A 23,294-nucleotide genomic window follows, 5' to 3' on the forward strand; every position below is an offset into this window, starting at 1 on the left:
ATAATACTCACAACACGTGTGGGAGTCGAGAGGCGTGGTGTAGACTCACACACATGCTATGCGAAGGGAGACGGGAAGATAAACAAAATAACAAACCTGAGAGGCAGAGGTGTTTTAGTCCAATTTTCTTGACATTTGTATTTGTAACAATGGAACTTGGAAGTGCTGATCCACTCCTGGAGTGACACTTACATCCACTGAGCCAAACCATTGTTACCAAACACAATCACTGTCACAAACAGAAACCACTTGATGACCACTTCATGAAAAGAGCTGTTTAAGAGTGCCCTTGTTGATCTGATCTTAACCAGGTTGCAGGTCCGATGCTGACACAGATCCTTCCTCCATCCTAAAGATTGGCCCCAGATGTGTTTGCCCTCTTTCCCTTTCTCTCTGTCTCTCAGTCTGGGCAGAGTTGGAGCAGGGGGGGTAGCTTGGGAACACATCTCCCAGCAGAACTGACACCACTGGGTCTGGCAGTGCAGACCTCTTCCTTCCATACCAACCATCGTCAGTGACTGCTGTTCCAATACTGTAGATACCAACTCAGTCTGTTATTGTGTTATCATGCTGTCTAATAAGGATCTAATTGTCCTTTAAAAGCACCACCAACTGTTCTAATTGTGTGCTTACAATTTTTTGTCGATGTGGGCGTCACTGGTTTGGAAACATTTCAGTTGCTTGAGTCCATGAACTAGATTTGTATGCTGTATGATGAAGTGTGGACGAATATCCAGCAAAGTTAATTGGTTTATTATCTGATGTACGTGCATGCAAATGGTTTGTCTGCATGTTGTTTGCACGTTTCATAACACAGATTTTTTGAGTTAGTCACGTTGATCTTGTAAATGCACGCCATCATTATTGCGGTGTCAGATTTAGTAATTTTACTGAGGTGCCCATTCCTATAAACTGGAACATGGGCTGAAACATTGTGATGCTGAAGGTGTTGAATCCTCAAATTGTATTCTTTTAAAAACATGCTGTATAAATAATGTGCTAGTAATAAAATAAATAACACTACTTGTAAATACTACATAATATAAAGTGAAAATTACATTTGACTACAGCAAAAAAACAAAAAAAAAAATTACATCACCTACTAAAGCTCCATTTTATTACTTCACTCACATCTGGTGCAACAGTGGTCAGAACTAGCCTGGACCCTTTACCCTCCATCACCGGTTAATCAGAGTCGAGATAAGACATCCACAGCTCTGCTCAGTAGATGAGTGAGACGTGACGACTGTCTGAGTGTAACTCATTATGGAGCCCACCAACGTCAGTCTCCAACTTTATTCTTATTAGTTATATCAGCTACAAAGTGCTGATGAATTAAATTCTCCTCACAAGAATATCTGAATGGGAGACATTTTTCTGATACGCACAGACAGTGACGTCTCTATGTGAATAACGGTCTGTATTTAAGCTTGTATGCAGTGAGGGGAAACATTCATCACGGTTTAATCCTGAGAAAATATAAATCCCACCGCATGGCGTATAAATGTGTCTCTATGGAATGCAATATGTAGAGGAGGATGTTACACACTATTATCCGAGTGCTTGTGCCCAAAAATAATTCTCAAAGCGTTCAACTTCAGATTATGAGTTAACATAAACCAGGAATCATAATTTATGACCGACAGGTGCAAGGGTCAAAATCTGGTTTGTATCCATCAAATTGAGAAAAAACACATCTAATACTTACAGGTACTGAAAAATCTGCAACAATAAAGTAGGACGTATTTGAAAAATTGACACTGTTGGGGTATTACTTAAGGCCTTTCTCCAGAGACTCAGAAATCAACTGGAGCCCCTCTAAGTCTCTAACAGGCAATTTATGGTGCAATGTGTTTTTTTCTCTGTGAAGATCTGACAACCAGTGAGATTTAGAGCTGGAATATACTTGCAGAGATTTAAGATGATAACCCTGTAGAACATGACAGCAGAGGGAATGCTTTCACAAACACACTGTTAATAAACATAAATCATATCTGGGGACTTGATGTAACCGTCTTTATATGTGTAGTATCATCATGTCATCTCACAATGACGTGGACTGTCCACACATACTGAAACGAAAAAAGTAATTAAGATAAGAGGGAAACCTAACACAGCCAGATTAATCTAGGTCACATGATCAGGTCACACCTGATAAACAACAGGGGAGGATCAATCCCCATTTTCTCTGGTGACCAATAAATTGTAATCACAACCAACTTCCCCATGATTACCTCTTGTTTGTTGTATTTATTCTAATGGTTTGGGACCTTTCTCTCCCTGAGTAAATAGCCAGAGCCCATCTGTTGGAGGGTGGGGGGGTAGTGACTGGAGATAAACAGCCATAAATCAGGGGCTTGACGGTGGCAGCGCTGCTGATATACGACAGGCAGGCATGAGAGCTGTGGCAGCCAATCCCTGGGCCCAGCAGCTCAGTGTAAGACACAGAGCCTAAGACAAATACTGGGCCTATCTGTAGGAATGGCAGCCAGTGAAATAATTATTTTTCTAATGAGATAAGTTGGCCATCGTTAGAGGCAGCCGCTACACTAATGCATCAACACCAGAAGAGTATGTTTAGTCTGAGGCTGTGACATGCAAGGAGGAGGTGTTCAATCTCTGTCATGGAACAAAAAGAGAGTAAGAGGTGGGTTAGGAGACAATGTGCAGAGAGGATGCTGAGTCATTAACAAATGGGAGAGGAATGGAACAGCGAAGGCTTAAAACAGGAAAAAAATTGTTAAGAGAGCTTTGTCACCTCTGAGGGCTGGGTTAAGCTAGAAATGAACTAGTTTGTTCTACGTGTTGTCATACCACATCTGAAGGGTTGTGTTTATACCTGTTTATAGCTGTTCCAAACAGCCATACTGGAAGGTAGGGTGACTGTCGGATTCAGAAAGCTATAGACATTGTCGGATGCATCCCCCAATTCCGACACTGGAAAGGTGTGGCGAGGGGGTTTCTGAAACTGTTCTACCATCCAACAAGCACCTCTGATGGAGTATACTGATAGATTAAGGCCATGTTCAGAGCAACAATAGCACTGCTTAAAAAAAAAAACAGGGCCTCATTCACTTCAATGAGACCACTGCGTTGGCACAGCATGGGTGCTGATGCAGGGGGCTCCAACAACAGAATGCAAGGTAAAAGTATAACCTTTTGCCGCAACTCAATTAATTTTCATCTGGAAATCCAAATAAATGCAAGCACAATAACTTAATTGTAATAACTTTCATGAGTTATGAAGTCCTGCCTCACAGTACTATAAAACATCGTGTGTTGTGTGAAGCTGATAACACTTCAAACTCAAAATGGATTTCCTGGGTCATCTTTCATCTTCTCACCAGTACCTATGACAGGATGCCCATACCAATGCAGGCCCTTGAATTTGCTATGGACCAAGTTCTCACCCTCATCACTCCCTCTTCACCTATCCTTTCCTCGCCCCTACTTTAGATAACAAACCAGCACTCGCCATCAATCCAAGACTGGGAGCCAACCTGAAGCGCCCCACATGGGCTCATTCATCTATCTATCTAGCTGTCCCTAGTTCAAAGGCTTGGACAAACAGCGGTCAAATGTGACGGTGTCTGAGCAGGATCTGTGACCGTGGCTGAGCTCCTGATGTGGAGTGACAAGGGCGACTCATTTTTCTGGACCTGCTGCGCTCTTAATGACTTCCCCCGACAGAGGCTTCAATTCCGTCAGCGGCTTAGCCAAACAAAAGTCCAGTCCCACAGGAGTCCCTGCTATCAGCCTGACGGATCTGATGGATCGTTGGATCACAATGACCCTGACAAATCAGACCCCTGTGTCAGCTCTCACTGTTGGACTACTGGGTTATAGAAAAGCAATGACATTTTGGGGAATGGGAGGCTGGCTGAGGAGAAAAACATAAAACGTAAAAAAGAGACAGGAGAGGGCAAGGCGGGAAAAGGAGCAGAAAAAAATATTTAAAAAATGACTGTTTGGTGGGAAAGGAAGAAGAGAGGACAGGAGGCTTCAATCCTTCGATCTCCATCATTTCACCTTCTGGCCCTTAGTAGCCATCAAAGACACCAGGGAGGTCCTAATGAGGTGAAGACCACCAGCACATCATTCAATCTCACATACTTGCATCTCTTTCTCTCCTCCTACTCTGAATCTTCAGAGTAGAAGAAGAAAGGGAAACATTAGCCTAGTTTGCATGTTCTCTTGGCTTTATCAGATCAGATCCTGCCTCTGCTCTGCTGGAGGCCAGATGAAAGCGCAGGCACTAACTTAGGGTTTAACCCAATGACCCAGTCTCAGTAGTACAGTGAGGTATTTCCCCCCCTAACCAAGCAGATCCACACTCCCAGGGCTTTCTCTGGCTCTGTACAGTTCAGCTGGACTACTCGAACCCTTCTCTAATCTTTAGTGCAGGCTGAGAGCATCAGTGGCAGTGTCTCCCATATTGTCTTTGATCCTACGCCATTGGACAAGTCATGTGTCCACATTATCAAAGGGAGCAGGAGGCAGGAGAGAGGGAATGCTTGGTTACTTCCTCAGACAAATCCCTCTTGTGGTCTTTGGCAGGACTAGAAACCAACAACCCTCAACAACTCGGTGCAGGTGCACTAAAATAGATGCATGTGGGCATGTATACAAAAATGAAACAGTAGGAGATACAATTTTAAAGGCTCAGCGGTGCGGTATTACGGGGTGTCATGTCGTCAGTCAATAGACACTGTTGTTGGATGGACATGAAGATGGCAATGCCTTTGTTATAGCTAAAAATGTTAAACTTTCATGAGCTGCTATGAACGTTTAATACATTTTGCCTTATTATGGCAATTTACAAGAATATCAAGTGAGACACACTTCCCCACTTCTACCAGGTAGCACTCCACCACTGATATACACAAACCACACCATTGTTTCACAACCACTTCCAGAACAGCTTCTTCTTAGAACTCGAGACAACGCTGGGGTGGATGGGCCGTAACCCAAACTGCTTGCTTTTGTTTCCTCAATTGTACAGTCACCATTCATCTTCTTATTCTGCTATAACGCGCTAGCTGTCAGGTCTTAATAATGCTAGAAAGAGTCTGATTAACGTTGGGTGGCTGGTTCTGAGCTGCTGTGAGGTGGGGGGACTCAGAACATGAAGGGGATGTAGGACGGCTGCTGATGAGGATGATCTAAGGGACTTCCACTAGACTAAACAATGGCCAGAGTGGATTTCAAACAGGGTGTTTAACAGGCAGGACCTGGGAAGATGGAAAAATGAGTGCCCTGTTGTCAGAGAAGTTCTGAAGCTGGATATATTGTTCTGGAGAGGGCTTGTTCCGTTTTCAAAAGGCCATATAAAACCTTGACAGTTCTCCCTCTTTTTAGCTTTCACTCCCCAACGCACAAAGAAATATGAGATACCAGGGAAGAGAAAATCCCAGCTATCTTTTTGTCCTGCGTTAACCCTGTTGTCACTACCATGCCATCACGTCACATCTTTCTCTGATGTTCATTAAATTCTTTTAAACGTTATCTATTGCAGATTTTCTCTTCTCCTTTTTTCCTTCTGTCATCTACTCTCGAGCTTCTTCTCATCCCTTGGCTTTCGTTTCCTCTAAATTCTTTTCTTTTCCTTCTGCCCACATCAAAACCCTGGACAGGGATCACTGGAACATTCCCGGATAGCTCGTGGAGAACACCTGTGTGTGCATGAGTGCTGGCAGTGTATGCTTCCATTTGTTAATGTGGTGTGATATGTACATGGATTCTTGAGTAACTACAGAGAAAATGTATTCAGATCCTCTCACCAAATCTCTTCCTCACTCTCTCTCCAGATTTCACATCCTCTTCCACATCAGAGGCATTGATAAAAGAGGCACTGTGCGCCTGGCAGTGGCCTAGCTGTAGCCTGACATGAGGTTAATTCCTCTGAAGTGGCCCTTCACATGTGCCACGCCACTTCTTGTGAAACAGTGTAGCAACTGTGAATGTTGTTAAGCTAAATAAACCTCTCTATGAGGAAATCTATTGGATTTCTGCATACTTCGCGGTCACTTGTGCATGCTGCCACATTATGGCGATCAGAATTTCTACAGTGGATAGTGTGTGTATTCTTTTGTGCGTCTTCCAGGCCTGAGATGAGCACTGGCTGCCATAGCGGGTAACGGCCGTGGGGCTCCCCAGGGGAGCAAGCCTTCGCTGACATGGGAAGCCATAAATAAGGGCCCAGGGCGCAGCGCCATGTCATGCGTCATTTGGGCCGGAGAGGCCTGCTTTATCCCCTCCCATCACCGAGCTGCTGAGGATGGCACCTCCTAGGGCGTAATACAAAACATATGGGCAAAGGGCGAGGGGCAGAAGCACCTCAGCATACCATACTCCTGCCTTGTCAGCAAAGCTTCTCAGAAGAAAAGCAGATACAGCCGAAGATGGCCTCTATGATAACACAGTGTTAGTATGCTACAATCAGACTTTGTCAAGAAACAGTAACCTAATCACTGAGCTTGGTTATTTTTGATGTTATAACATCACATCAAAAATATAAGATAACAGCAATAAAACATTGAGTAAGTTTAACAGGTAACACTACTTAGCATTTATAACCAGTATGTAAGCAATGAATAAAATTTCATTTGTAACACTCTATATTACACTACAATGTAGCTGTAAGCAGATATAAGAATATTTTAAGTGTTTTTTTAGTGTATTTGTCAACAACTCCTCCTGTATTGTTTTGCTGCTGTGTCATGCAGTACTTTGCCTTAACACCATGAAGCAATCTAGGACAAGAGTGACTGAACACTGGCAAAGTTACACATTCTCTGACCAAGAGGAGAAAGTATGACACTTTCTCTTTTCATCAAGAATGGAGACGATGACACATTTTCATTGAGAAAGGAACCGGCCACCCACAGGAAGTTACGCTGGGGAAGCTATGTTTGTCTTACTTATTCCAAGGTTTCTGACGAATCAGTGACTAAATACAGCATGAGATGAGATATAGGCCATGAAGAATGCATTAGTGATGGGACTACTGCCTGTGAAGATATTGGGTAAGAAGAGAAAAACAGCCTTGAGGCGGGTGACTCACCAACATGACCACTGACTATGCTGAAAAGCTCCCAAAAAAGAAAGGCCCCTGAATCCCCATGGACAAACACCCCCCCACCACCATACACAGATACAACCTGGATGATGAGACACAGTCTGGGTGAACTATTCCTTTATGATTCATCCAACAAACTACAATTATTTCAAGTTATGCTTTACTTGTTTTGATGACATAAAAAATACTGCCACCTCACTAATACTGTCAGTAAGTCATCCAAGGGATTAAAGATGTTTTACAAATATGGGGAAGTCAAATGTCATGCTGAATATTCACTTCCTGGGCTAATAGTAAAGTCATGGTGGGAGTTATGGGAGACACCCATCTGACTGGCATGTATGGTTCATGTCTGTTTCCACCAGGTTTCCCCAGTGACTCCAAATCACTGTTACATCACCTTATCTCCACCTGCAACGATCCACCTAACTATGCCGGGGGGGAGAAGCTTCTATAATCCTGAACAATTGGGTTCAGATTGCCCTGGGGATGTACAAAAAGCTGTGGGAAGAAAAGCCAGCCTTCAGGCACTCGCTCTCTTATCAGCGGAGAGATAGTGATCGGTCTCGAGGGGCGTCCCATTTCTCTCTTTTCTGCACTTCTTTGCTTCCTAATCTCCCTTTTCTTTCCACCTTTCTCTTTGTGTCAAAGAGCGACCATATGATCCTTATAACTGCTCTTTATGTTCATTGTCCTGAATTCAAAATGACAAACTGACACTGTTTGCTTGGTGATGCACAGCCTACTTAAAGTGGACAGTGGTACAAGTGCAGGTTGGGTGGGGATGCAAATGTGATGGCTGTGGTTGATGCTTGGCTGCTACACAACCAGAGGAAAAGACATTGTCTATCCGCAGTGTGGAAGCATGGGCAGCCCACACCAGAGGTAGAATCCACGGTCTTAATCACTCCCCCCCACCCCCCCTTTGCATAGATAATAAACTTAGTAAAGATAGTGCAGTGGGCCGTTTCAATCGCTAGTGAGGATATCAGCTTGGATGTCAAAGAGCATTGCTGGCTGTTATCAGCCCTTCCGTTAAAATTGGAATCCAATTATTTCTTCATCGTTGGCGAAGTGATGGAAGCTAAAATACAGTTTGTATTAAAATGGTTCGAACAAATGAAGAGATAGGTCGGATGAGTCATCAGAGCAGCAACTTCACTTTACAGAGTAGTTATTAAAACCTCCTATTTCCTCATAATAACAGCAGCTGGTTGTCTTGAGCTCAGAAAGCCCGGGGTGTGCTTGACACGGAGCAGCTCGTACGACATGTCGTCGGAATATCCCTGAAGGCAAAAGTGTTAATACCTCTTCTGAACGGCTACACTCGAAGCTGTGGCAAGAAGCCTGTCGTAGTAGAGAGGGGCAAGATGTGATAATGGTTGAAGACTGAAAAAAGAGCTGGAGAAGGAATTTCAAAGGCAGCCTACTTTCTCCCGTCACGCAGCACACTGGCCAGTCGCTGTATGAAGTGGGTATAATGTAAGATTGTTGATTTCTGAAAGTTACAAAAATTGTCAATCCAACATTAGAAGGGGGGTCCAGACGCTATATGGCAATCAGATAAGCATTTAGTTTGAAGCGTACTGACCACTTTACCCCGAACATAAAATGGTGACAAGATTTACAGAAGAGACTTACAGGTGTGGAAATGCAAAAAATAGGAACTTGGGGATGTGGTATATGAAAGGGTTAAGATAAAGGGTGATGGGAAAGGGGCTAAGTGTCTTACTGTGACAGCCACCAGCTGCATGCAATAATCCCCAACTCTCCATCACGAGCCCTTTATATTTTCTTGTCAGAGACAGCAGTGTATATGAGAGAGTGGATGTCTGGTGGACAAGGACATCCGGTAACAAGAGAGGACGCGCAGTCAGACAGCGTTTTACACCTTCTTCCTCTTGTCTCTTCCTCCTTGTAGCTCCCTCAGCTCCTTTCTGCACTGACGTTTAATCACCTCATACACTCAAGGGACACGCCTGTAAAACCTGTTGCAGTGTTTTATAATTTGCTATGGATCCCTGCAAGGCCTGTGACTGTTTCTCATTACCCAGCATGCTCACTGGGCCTATAAGATGTGGATGGACATTTTGTCTTATACCTAAATCCCAAGAAATATTGAGTGGGCCTACAGCTCAATGTGTGACAGGGATCGATTGAGAAAGGAGCCCCTGAAGTGTTATGAAAGCCCTACTATGTTCCTATGACAACTGGCAGTGTGTACTGCAGAGACAGATTATGTATAAGGGATGTTTACTGAAAACAATAAATTCCAGTATGCTTATATCAAGAGGCAGGCCTTGCTGGGTTAGGCTCCTCCAACCAGGCTGGTGTTCTGATGAATAGGTCCAGGGGCCACACTAACTAGCCAAAGATGGAACGCGATGGGGAAAAACGTGATGTAATGCACACTGAAAACACATGTCTCTTACAAAGACGTTAGCATAATGCCATTACCGAGTTAGCTTAAAGCCGGCAGGCCTGTCACAAAGTGTTCATAAACAATAGGAACCGATCTCAATAGGAACAAAGCCATGTTATGGGTTCAGTCTGCAAACACAGAATGGCTGACGTGATGAGCAAACAAAGATTGACGTAGGCATGCAGAATAAAAGCAGCATGACATGATCTTCTCCACAGTTGGATAGCAAAGGAAATTAAATAAGTTGATTTCAGCCAGATAATATACCTTTTGATATCAAATATCTCTATAATGTCATGCACTACGGAAAAAATAAAATGAGATTCAAATTAAATGACTGGAAGTTCTATTTTTTCCAGAATGGTGTAGCTTCCCTTTAAGTGTCTAAATAGTTTAAATGATGCAGCAGTGTCAACCACTTCCACTCTCAAAAAACAGGTACATAAGTGCTACAGTTGTCCTGCAGTGGCACAGTACAGAGGCTATAACCCATTATTCGTCAGTGATGTTGTGCTTTTATCCACAAAAGGAGAGTGAGTACTTAGTCCTCTGTGGGTAAGCTTTTACGAGCCACCTCACACATTTTTACAGCATGGCAAACAGACAGTAAACACCAGGAAGGCGCTGCACTTTAACACGTGATTAAGACACAGCTAATTAGATTGCGGACAGTAAAACTGTGAGGAGAATCATAAAAGAGGGAGCAGAGACGGGCCTGAGCGAGGGAACAGGTACAACCAAGCAGACGTTTAGTCAGGACACCACATGCAGCTGAAAAAATGACGAGCTAGGGTTTCTCATTTCTGCTGTCTTCTCTGCGGTGAAAATGTAAATAGCAGACTTTCTATGGTAAAAAAGAAAAGACCCCCTCACACACAAGCCCCCCATGTCCACCGTCCATCCATTCACCTCCTCCCTCTCCTCCTATGCAGTGGTTGGTCACACGAAACAGGGGTCAGGGTACTAATGGAGGACCTCATGGCCTTGTGTTTCTCTGGAAACAACCCCCCCCCCCTGCTCTCTTATAAATCAAGCAGGCCTCATTGAGAGTGGCAGAGTCCTCTGATGTCCCAGCCATGTCTCATTTCAAAGTCCTCCTGAAGGCTCACACGGTTCCACGTTTACTCGCTGGGCACAAGGGAGATGTGCATGTGGGGGTGAGTGCGAGACTCAAAAGAGAGAAAGACAGACAGAGAAACGAGTGAAAGAAAGAGTGAATGAGTTTGGGTTAAGAGAGAAGTAGAGGGAACTTAGGAATAGAGAAGATGTCCCAGAGGAAAAGGGGGCCTCTAAACCAAATGTTTATTTAGTAACTATGCTGCATTAGACCTCTCACTTGAAAGCATGCACAATAAATCACACCATTTTGGGAAAGTCATTACAGCATCACTCTAACACAATGTGTGTATATGTGTGCACGTGGGCACATGTGAAAGTGGTGTAGATAAAATACCTTCCTCTGTTGCACATGCAGTTTAGAGAGCATCTATAGAAGTGCAATCAAAACATAACTTCCCTCCCTTCATGGTAAATTGAGGTGTACGTTCTATAGAAGGATGAATGATTGTTGAGATAATGATGTTCTGTGGTTTCCTTTAGTCCATGCATTCATAAGAAAGCCAGATGAGTTACATATGGATTTCTAATGAATGTTTTCCTGTTGTTACATATACAGTCTTTCTACACATCATCTGAATGACGTTGAGAGCATCTAATCAAAACCAGTAACATCTATACAATCTTGAGGCGTATAAAGGGAAAAGAAAACAATACATTTCTGTGCAATCAATATAATTTAGATAAAAAGACAAAGGGTAGAGCAGGAAGAATGTCATAGACACTTACATGGAACCTTGAGGAACACCGCAATTCATTATTATGTTAAACCAATAGTTTGGCATTTTGGGAAATATACTTATTATATAACATTGCTGTTAGATGAGAGGACTGATGCCACTCTCACATCTGTGCGGTGAATATGTGGCTGGAGCCAGCTGCTGGTTAGCTTAGCACAAAGAGAGGAAACGGGGACACAGTTAGCCTGGCTCCGTCCAAAGGTAACAAAATCTGACTACCACAACCCTCATTAATTAACACATTATATTTTGTTTGTTTAATCCATGCAAAAAACAAAGTGTAAAACAACAATTCAACATTTTATGGGGGGTCATATGCCAGACTATTTCTTGGCTTGGAGCAGTTTTCCAGGACACCAGCGGAGACTGCAGGAAGTTACTGATCACGGCCAAGAACTAGTCCGGCAAATAACTCCCTGTAAAACCTCAATGTGTCGTTTTACACAATGGTTATTCCTTTTAAAAGGGCTTAACTAGCAATTCAATTCAGATTAAAATACATAAACTAACACTGTGCACCTGAGAGTACAAAGTAGTATAATCATGAGATCATATACAGGATAAATTCTTGCTAAATCATTGCAAGCCTGTGATAGCTGTTATGCAACAGGAGAGAGCAGAACTGCCTTTTGCTCAGCTAGCTAAGACATGTAAAAGAAGAATTAATGTCCCTTAAAAAAATTCTGTGCATCTCCTGTTTCACTTGCTGCTGCGATTTCTTCCTCTCACTTTTAGGTAGTGACAGGGTGGTTTGCTTAATCTTTCCTTATCTCCTTTAAATGCAAAGGGTTCGGCTGAATTTGCATGTAAAACAGAACACAAGCTGTCACTTGTGACTTTATTTACAAAGGAGATTTGGAAGATCATGAAAATACTGTTATGATGCAGGCAGGCAGACACACACACACACACACACACACACACACACACACACACACACACACACACACACACACACACACACACACACACACACACACACACACACACACACACACACAGTGTTTATTTAAACCGCAGGAGTGTGTGACACCTCAGTCGTAACTGGTGTTAACCCCCGACGTGGCTGTTGTTTTGAGTGTTTCAAAATGCTGTTTGAGGCCTGAGAATGCGTTAACATCCAGATGAGAGGAAGGTGGTTGTAGTGGGGGTGGGGGGCAGGGAGGGGGGCTCAGACAGACAGAAAAACATTCCCCAGTCGCTACGCTCATCTCCATAACTCAGTATGCAGCCACAGAGCACTGATCCTAACATGGGACATTAATGACCCCACTCCCACCACTGGAAGCGTCGTTACCTGCCGGTGAACAGTGAGGGTCATTTAGGACCCAATTCATGACTGCCATGAAAGAAAAGGCTCATCTCTTTGCCTCATGGTTGTGGTAAGGGTTAAATAAATCACTTGTAGTAATTCTGTATCTGGCAGGCGGGGCCACGTCTTGTACGGCTTTATGGACCTGTCAGCGAAATCTGAGTGATAGCCTGTAATTTCAGAAAGACATACCATAATCACATTGTGTATGATGGAAATCAAAAACAACTTTCACAAACAAATAGCATCTAAGCATCTGGGAGCTCTGATTTCAGTAAGTCAGGAAAGCAAGAAAAGAATATAATTACAACCAACAATACAGGCCATTGTGCAGTGTGTGTGTGTTTGTCAATGTATATGTGTGGTTGTTTTCATGCCTGTAAGGTGTGCCTGCAATTACTGTCAGCATGTGATTTGCTTTTGGAGCACATGATGATTAATTCTTAGACGTTCTTAACCACAAGACGTGTGTCACATATCAAGTTAAAGGGCTTCTTAAAATCCAGAGCTTTTCCTCAGAGGTTGCACAACAAATGTTCGATGCATTGTGCAACTCTAGAAAAAGTGTGACCAGACTGAGAGCATCAGTGTTGGTTTGTGGTGCTACGATGGTGGCCTGGGGAGATTGAGCAGCTTTACTCACATCGCCATCGCATCGCATTTCCTAAACGCCCAAATAAAGGAATATTCATTACTGCTCACTTTCATATCTTTGAACCAAATGGTGAACCTCTCTTAATGCCTCTGTAACATTCTTCTACCGCAGTATAGTTTGTATATTAAGACAAAATGCAATACAATAAGAGACAGTAAAACAGTTTGCATAATGCTGATTATGAAATAAAGAACACATGTTAACCTTTGTGGAGTCAAAACCTAATTGTGTTGGCGTTAGAAAAGGTGTTTTCTCCACAGGTGACATATCTCACACATTGTCACTGGGAGAAGGCAAAGCAGAGGAAAAAAGATTAAAAAGCTGGCCCTTATCTTGGGGACCTTTTCAGTGAGGCGAACTATCACTCAGTATCAAATGACATTAAGTTAATGAGCCAAAGATGCAACAAAGAGTGGTAGGTAGCGAATTAGCAGCCTGGCTTGCTTACGCCTCCCACGGGGGTGATGAGTGAAGAGAGGTGTGATTGGTTTAGAGACCTTTATCCATGCCAAATTTGTGTGTGTGGGAAATCACACACAGAGCCTAACAGCACTGAAGATTGCAAGGCTACTGCCAAAACATCTTGCTCCACTTAGCATGGAGGTGATAATGAATGTAACACCTTTGGTTGCCTTAAAGCAACCACCCTGGTCTGACAGGTCTATGAAACCAACAGGGAAGGAGAACAATTAATTTGTATACACATAAATATAGACATAAATCAGACTTAAATTCACTCTTGATACACCATCAGGCCATCAGTTGTGGACATGGTCTCTGTCTTTTCAGCTCTTTAAGTGTATCACATCTCAATTCAGCTTTCGGAGAAACTCCTGCTTATGGAATATAATCTAAATTGGCAGGTAGGGTAACACTATCCGTCATGCTCGCCATATATTTGAGCATCTGACAATTTTACACATCTCTGTCAACTAAGAAGTGTCAAGTTACTTTCTAGCACATACTTTACAAAAACATGCCAACAGCCTGGAGCGCAGACACAAGCATTTCAGCTTTGTTTTCATAAGGTCGGAACAGAAGTTATCATGTGTTATCATCTGGTTAGCCAGTGCTTGTGGGTAAATACTGTTTCTGGTGAGAGAAGCCTGCTAAATCATCCTTCTCAAATGGGTTATTTTCTTTAAGGAATCACTGAGTGTAGACGGCACAGCATGGTACTCACAGCATTAGTGCGCAGTAGAGTTCTTGCAGGCCTAAAGAGTAAAACTGGGTGATACATTTCTCTGTTCATTCAGGTTTGAGGTTCTAAACAGATCTGTAATACCAAAACATGAGTCTCATGCACACTGGTAGTAAATGCTGTCTGCACAGGAGATACATGTCAGTGTTAATTCATACTGCTCATGCAACATGACACAAGGTCAGCTGCTTTGTTGCATGGTGTTAAAGGGTCAATTCACTAAAATTGCCATATATACCTAATTCTCTCACTCTTTTTACACTGTGTTGGTATCTCTAATTATTAGATATTTATATTTATAATATATTTTTGGGGCATTTTTGCCTTTATTGGAAAATGATAGCTTGGAGAGTGACAGGAAACAGGGGAGAGGCAGAGGGGATGACATGCAGCAAAGGGCCCAGGCCGGAATTAAATTAGCTACAGTGCGCTGATGTTAAAAAAAAGACACATGAGCCCTTTTCAGATAGGGAATATGCAACATTGCTGGTTTCATTTAACTGTTAAAGTGATGGCTTTTTGGAGTTAAAACTTTTATGACTCATAAGGAAGAAGACAGTTTTCTGTTCTCTCACAGACTGCATTGCTGATTGTTTTTAAAACTTATTTTGCCATTGCAGCCTTGGTGACCATTGTGAGTGTGAGGGACCCCCCTTCCTCTAACAGTGAATCCACTCATATATTTTATATTTCATATTGTTTTCATCATCGTTATTAGAAACTCTGCTGCCAGTTTTAGAAAACTATTTTATAAAATGCTCAAGCGTTGAATGATGTTAGGTCGAACTAATGCCATGGTATGACTCAAGTGCTTATTCAGACATTAGACCAACATGTTACATTACCATCACAATAATGTCAATGGGTGCATGTGTGAAAGGGGCTACGATCTAACATTACAAACCAGTAGTACACAATGCCTGCTAGAGCACAACATCTCAGTGTAGAGTTTCCATCTTTGACACCATACAAACATACATGTCAGCTACTTCTAGTTTGTTGCTCATATTTCATATCATGTTAAAAGTAAATACGGCTCAAAGTGTTTGAATGTGTGTGTGTGACTGCACGTGTGTGTGTGTGTTCACTTCCACACCATGTCAGCCCTTAATAGACATGCTAATGTTCCAAGGGGCCACTTGGAGCTATCAACACGTCCCCTAATGGGCAAGTTCATGTTTATTCTCTCCCCACTGGTCACTGCTTCCTCTGGTGCACAAAGCAAAAAGACAGTCACTTCTATCTCCCATTTTCTCATCCCCTGTCCTCATCAATCTCACATATCCCTACTCAATCAATTTCTCTCCAGTTGCTCCTCTCCAGTGCCCCCTCTCCCTCTTTCTCTCTGAATCCTTTACCCGCTCTTCCTCCTCCTCCATCATTCTTTCACTGCTCCTCTCCTCTCCCGTCACACTCTAATCTCCTGGTCTGAAAGGTGTTTCCTGAGGAGGGCATGCGGGAAGACAGGCGGGAGTGATGGATCGCTCCGTGGATGCTTCACTTTGTCCTCTCTCCAGGGCGGGAACAGGGTGGTGTTGGGTAAGGGGAGCAGCAGGGGTCGGGTGGGTCCGACAGTGGGAGTGCTGGGTGAAGTGGTGTTGGGGAGGGAAGCAAGGTACAAGCTCCTTTGAAAGGTGGTGTTGGGGGGGAGCGGGGGGTCTCTATCACTGCCCCCCCCCTCCATGTGGTTCTGCATGATGTGAGCTAATTAAGTGTGAGAGCTCTGCAAACATGTGCCTCCTGCTGCAAACTCTGACAATAACCGTCTTATTATATATTCAATTTATTTCAATTGACTTTATTTCTAATTCCTTTACTCCCGTGCTGTGCACACAGGTAAATAAATCAAAGTTTGTGCCAGTCAGACATCAATATCAGATAGCAAAGAAGTTTTACTGTTATTCATAGATCAAACCACTTCCAAAAATTGTAAAACACTACGAGCAACATTCTGGCAAACAAATTAGGCCTCATAATATTCCCATTGCTTTTAACAACGCAAGTCAAATGTTTCAGCTCAAATAGGGATTCATATTTAACTTTTCCAGCCTCAAACAGCAGCACAAAGGTCTCTCGCCTAAGTTTAATATTATACGCTTTGTTTTTACATTTAGCTCAACATGACAGTGTCATCAGCAACACATAGTTCCCTTGTATGTTGAACATTTTTTTGATTTAAATCTCTACATAAGGCAGCGTCTTTGAGAAGTTCTATGCCCCTCAAAAAATTGGTCACTTTGCTTGGTATACTATACTGAGGCCAGCACAGATGAGTCTACCATATTGTTGATAATCTACAGTAGATAATGCAGGTGAGCTCTAGACATTTACAGTAACAGGTATCTGATCTACAGTCACCACCAGACTGAACCAAGGAAGCATGTGCATCATATAAACAAAGACGTCTGAAATGTCTCCCATGTTGTGAACGTAGCTTGTAGCGTATCCTGGGTTAATTATTTAACAGAAGCTAGTCTATTATGATACTGAGGATTCTTGATTTAATTTCCTACAATTACAGTTACTCTCAATGCCAATGCTCCAATCAACATTCAGTCTTACAGTGTTAATGACTGCATCATACTTGAGATTCACATCAAGATCAGTAGCTGATTTCCCAGTTCAGTTCAGGCTTTCAAAATGCTTTGCTGAACATGTCTCCTGAATGCACAGAATGTCAAAAACTCTTCAGCTACAAGGAGACTTGTTTTATCACCTACACTGTGCTCCCTTGTTTTGTTTTTCTTCTGTTGGGTCAGCCCTATCGAATGGTTTTTCTACTGTAAAAATGAGAGCGGTCTCCACTGTTGGTAATCTGGGCAGTAACAGTACTTACATTTCCACTTACAACTTGTTGCCATGTAGCTGAGGAGCTTTTGGACTGGCTCAGCTCATAGAAGCAACAGATGAACGCTCCTGCAGGCCAACGTTTTGGATCATTACACTCAGCTGTGACTTTTTATTAGCCAAATATTTATCATAACTTTTCAAGCTTTTGGCGTGCTATACTTTATTAAATTGTCAGGTGACAAAAACTACGGAAATACAGCTGCCAATCAACTCACACACTAAATTGTCTTAATGAAGCCTAGCGTCCTTATTTAACTACACGAAATGCTGACACAAAAATATGTTTAAACAACACTGAGGGAAGGTCTGCTCTATATTCACTGAAAACCCTTCAGGCCATGTCAATGCAGATTAGGTCCCACTCCCCTGTTTTCTCCACATACATTGATTTAGGATACGTCCAGGTGCTGTGTTTGGTTACACAACACTGGCACATAAAGAGGAGACAGACAAGATGGATAAGAAGGGAGGAGAGGCTGTCCGACAGCTGCCTGCCTGGTTGGGTAACACTCCTGTGGGACCCCCTGAGAGGAGCCCAGCCTTGGGTAACGTCTGTGCCCCAGTCGGGAAGGAAGACTTCAAACACGAGGCCTGTACAACCTTCACCCCTCTGCAGCTCCCTCTCCTGCTGTTCTCCTGAGCTCCATGGGGGATCTCTGAAGACCATCCCAGCAGTCACCACGCCATGAATCAGTCCAATCTATCCTCTTGCTGCCACCACGCTCTCCTACTGTCACTCTTCTCTCATATATACCTATTGTCAACTAGCCAAATGAATGAAGGCAGGAATGTGTGCAACATGTGTATAAATGTACTCCTCACCACTGGTCCTCATTATCACTCCCCTACAGCCCAGTTCCTTCATCCTTTGTTTCCTCAACGCAACTCTGCTGGCAGCAAAAATCCACATACCAGGGACAAGGTCAGATGCCCAATTAATTTTAGCAGAACTGTCCAATGTTTTGTTTCTGTTGGGAGGATTGGGTAACCTGACGGCATAGTTATCTATGTGTGTTTGTGAATCTGGCAAAAGATAACAAGAGCAGTCAAAAGAGCAAGCATGTGACAAATGGTGGTCTGGTAAGGTAAGGTCGGCCTTTCACAGGGGGGAATCGTGGTACCATCTCAGTAAATGAAGGCTGTTCATAGACAGGCTATGGAAAACCTAACCTTAGCTAGATTACAAACTTCAAAATGAAGAGAGAAAATAACATTTCCAGGGACACCAAAGAGACCTGGCAGGCCTGTTACAATTCACAAGATATAAATCCAGAAAAAAGTAGGCCTCATTACCCGAAAGCATGTCTAAAACACATTTTAATCCTGATAAACTATGTTCAACATGCCATATCAAATCAGCCAAAATGTGCTCCTGCTGCAGGAAACCCAAGCAGCCACAGCTGACAATCTGGGAGACAGGGCCCCCGGGACCCGGGGTGACTCAGCTGAGGACATTACTGCACGCAAAGCAACCCCACACACACATACGCATACACACAAACATGCACAGAGTCTGGTGGCAGACAACAGTCACCCTGTCATCTTCGATTGCGGGCTGCTCATGTTGGACCAGCAACACCTCACACACAGCTCAGTGGGCCTCGGCCCCCCTGGTGTCCCACTGCCGCCACAGAGAGACTGCCAGAGAGTTACTTCAGCTCTGCAGAACAAATACAGAAATCAGCCTGTCCAAAAAGCATGTAGTCCTGTCGAGAAAATGTCTAAATATATCCCAGTGCCATGGCCTTTAATTTGGTCTCGTAACTGACACATTTTTTCCTTCTCATCTATTTGGTTAAGATATTAATTAAACATTCAGAAACCTAGGCCTGAAACTATCAACAAAAATCATTTAGAGCAAAAATGGAGAACATGTTGACAAACATCTTTGGCTCCAGGCGAGTTTCAGCTAGCGTAGCAGCCTACAGGCTCACATGTGTTTGGCAGATGGCACCGAGTAGATGGCACATAAGGTCAGAAAGAGCACTCAGCTGTATATCTCTCACACATACAGGCCCTCCAGGAATTTCTACACAAGGCCACAGATTATGGCACCTCAGCACTGTGGTGTGTGTGTTTATGTGGAGGTGCTTCTGGGTGTGTGTTTGTTTGCACTTGTTGATAAAGAGCAGACCGTTGTAAAAAAAATTCACTGACAACACCTCTGCTCTTGATCATTAATGTTTACTGTCCAACAGAAGGCTATACCAAGGCTTTACTCTCAGAGCACCACCTCTGTACCTATAACAGGTAGTTCACTCTCTTTCACCATTCACATCTGATCCAGCACGTTAAAGATACACAACTCCATTTATGTCCAAACTCATTGGTAATGTTATTAAACACTAGTGCAACCCATCCTGAGGCAGAGAAAGAGAGAGGAGAACACATGGGTGGGAGGGACACATGCTCTTTGAGTTTTAAACCAAAACAACAAAGTTTTGGCCACAAATTGCAGACTGTCCCTTAAAGCATTATTTATAGTAAGCATGCTTACCATTATTACTACTGCTATTGTTCTACAGCTCCTACTAAAACAAAAACCTGTTTGAAAAAAGACGTGCTTGTGTTGCCAAATAAAGACAAAACCACAAGAATACACAATAATAGAATAATCAGAAACACACAAGTCATCAATGAATGCATTCAACACCGAATAGTGTTTTGTAAACAAGTCACAAAACTGTAAATCAAACCCAATATCAACAAGGTTTCTAATAGTAATAAATTAATCCAGATCTGGCTTACTTTTCATCAAGTGCTGTTTTACCAACTGTAATTTCCTCAGCCATTCATCCAAAACTGCAGCCCATATCCTACACATCTTTCCTTCACACATCATGGGCAGAGAAGTGTGGAGAGGATTTCCTTTGGCTGTTGATCTTTATCAATTGCTCTGGTCTACCTGACATAAACCTCCATGACAGCGCAGATAACACAGCAGGAAGTTCCCACAGTATAATGAAACACACTGGAGTCACCACACACTACTGTGCGAGTTGTGTGTGTACAGTAGAGAGACATGCTCCAGGAAAGATTTTTATCACTTCTTAGTGAAGAGATCCCCTGCTCCATCTCATCAGATTTACAATGTCTAATTACACAGATAGAAGTGCAAGATGTGTGTTTGTGTCCACGGGTGCCAAGGCCAACATGTGGCACAGGAAACACGTGGATCCCCAGTGAGCTATTAATTGGCAACTCAGAGACACGACAGATCGATCTGAATGTGTGCAACAGGATGCCTGAGATTCTCCAGCACGAGCATTGACTCTATGGGCCTTATTAGTATGTCAACAACAGGCCCACCCTCACAGCCGCCAGTGTCCATGCACCATCATCAACCAAATGCGTGACGCCTTCAGCTCTACTTTGTTCAACAAGTGTTAGGGTTTAGGGGGCTGCTGAGGGTGACCCCTTATTGTTAGGTGCTCCCTTTGTGGTCGTACTCCTCACTGTACTGAGAAGAGAAAAAGAAAGGCCCTCTCTAACAGTCGGTCATGCCCCAGTGCTCCTGGCAACAACAGGTCCAGAGGACGCAGACCTGCCTGGCCTATATTGGCTTGGCTCTCAGTTAGCGGTGGCGGCACTAGCCCCCTGTCAGCTGTCCCATTCAGGGCCGGGCCGGCCCTTTATTAAAGCTTTGAAGACTACTGAATAAAGGGGCGTCCTATGTTTAGATGATAGAATATAAGCAACTGGTTTTCTGCTTGGGCAACACAAGACAAAGAGCCTCCTTCTGAATATGGGGAGTGCGCGAGAGAGTGAGTGAGAAACCTAGAAAGGGAGGGAGAGAGAAAGAGGGGTATGCCACAAGTTGTGAAGGTACTCTTTGAGATTTCAGGATGGGGATTACTTTGATGGATTGAAAATCGTAGAGAACTGGCGGCTGTGTGTGGGTGGAACAGAGGCTTGTCAAGGAGAAACACAATGAGTGATTATTATCACAGGTGGTTCTGATGCCCTGATGATTAACAATAAAGCCACAGAGCCAAGGCTTCTCTGTTAATTAGAGGATGAGACCCCTGCCAAAGTCTTCTCACAATATGCCCTATATACTACACTGTATACACTATATGCTACACTTCACTGAACCAGGATAAGCAGAACCTAAAGAGCAGAGCCCGGCTGATGTTATCGCCCATAATTGGGTTTTCACAGACATCTCAGCATCACTGTTTACTGTATGCTGGCAAATAAAAAATTGCAGAGCAGTAAACAGCAGCAATAAATTATTTTAACATTTAAATTTTAATATCTGACATTTACTTTTCTCAATTCAGTTTTAGTTTTTTGTGCTTTTATTTATACTTCTACTACTCAAAATAACTACAGGTCCATTAACGTTTATCGTTCAAAATGTACAACCGCCTTGTTACTGCCATCAAGTGTTTCATTCAACAGCAAAATATCTGTACCCAGTTTATGTAAGAAAGAAACTGTGATATATTGCTATCTGATTTCTTTTTATTATTCTCAATTATCAAGTATCAATATCAGTATTGGCTTCAAAATCCAGTATTGGCTGGTCTCTATAAAAGAGATTATTTAATAGATACTTATGTTTAGTTGCCATAAAGAATCACCCTTAATATATAAGTCTGTCCTGGACTAATGTAACTTATAGTTGCCCATTTATCGGAGCATCAAGGTTGGTGTTACATGTAAAACGCTTTCATCACTCCACTGTAACCGCACTTTTTGATGTCCACTTTGATCTATAATATTTGATATTTATGTATCATTTTCTACAAGCAACAGCGCATTCAATAGGTGTGACACTCACCCTCGCTTCAAATGCATATATACATATACACATACACACACATATACCTGGTCATGGCTGGCTTGGAGGGTGCTCCCGGTGCCGTGGAAAGTCATTTGCACAGGGGAGAGGGTCAGATAGGTCACAAAATCCTTACCACTCTGCGCATCACTGTACTGCACCTGGAAGAGAGGGCAGAGGTAGACAAACTGAATTACCCCCAAAAGTAAACACAGGAAAAGATCAGTCAAAGCACAAAAGACAAGTGAACTGAAGCATGTCAAGTTTTCAGTGGGAAGTGGTTGGCTTGAGAGTAAATCTTGCATGTCTAATTGCCACCACAGAGCATTTGTGGACAATTACCCCACACCATACAGAGATGGCAATGGAGGGGAATGAATGTAAGGATGTGTATGTGCGATTGAGGGGGGGCATCCGAGGGGGTGGCGGTGACATCACTGGCGACCCCTCATTGGGAGGTTAACTCTGCAGGCATTCCTAAATGCTGCGCAATCAGGACTGTTATGACATGATGCTCCTCTGGGACAGTCTGCTCCTGAGATCCAAGGGCTTTGGTAATACTGCCTTGCTTGTCTGCCCTACTTCTCACTGGCTCTCACTCAGTGCACATGTGTGCATTTGCATGTGTATGTCTGTGTACGTGTGTGCATGTGTTTGCCTGGCCTACTTATGCCCACGACAGCTGCAGGCATCTTAATAAATGGCACACACATCTATGAGAACTGAAGGATGGGGAATATCTGACTGATGCAGAGAAACAAAAGACAGAAGGAACGAGAGGGAACATTACGGATTCAGGGTTAGGGTTTTTACACGTCAATGAGCAAATGAAAAAAGTAAGCTAGCAGGTATGAAGAATATAGCTATAAACACAATGGAGCTTCTAGCTACTTCAGTACAAATGGATGGCACTTTAAACTCCTCAGATAAGTCAGGCATAATGTAAAATGGGCTATTTCTACGTTTCTGAGCCATGATGAGTGGAATTTGTTACAGCCAAAACTAAATACCGCAATCATGCATTTTACATACTTTCATGGATCAATGTATAATTTCTGTAACAGCTAATATTATAAAAGGAAGATGTGTTGATAACATCTGATGTCAGCATCTGTTGAATTTATATACAATGTG

The 23,294-nt window shown here is 43.0% G+C and overlaps 1 protein-coding gene across 1 annotated transcript in view; it reads right to left on the bottom strand.

Moving 5' to 3' along the window:
- Positions 1–23,294, bottom strand: part of stau2 (staufen double-stranded RNA binding protein 2) — a 78,959-nt gene that overhangs the window by 3,540 nt on the left and 52,125 nt on the right. The window contains exon 13 of the mRNA XM_070928244.1: positions 22,208–22,321. Within this exon, the coding sequence (XP_070784345.1) occupies positions 22,208–22,321 (114 nt within the window). The remainder of the gene's footprint in view (positions 1–22,207; positions 22,322–23,294) is intronic.

The sequence above is a fragment of the Enoplosus armatus genome, chromosome 21 (assembly GCF_043641665.1).
Source record: "Enoplosus armatus isolate fEnoArm2 chromosome 21, fEnoArm2.hap1, whole genome shotgun sequence".
In the NCBI taxonomy this organism is placed as follows: domain Eukaryota; kingdom Metazoa; phylum Chordata; class Actinopteri; order Centrarchiformes; family Enoplosidae; genus Enoplosus; species Enoplosus armatus.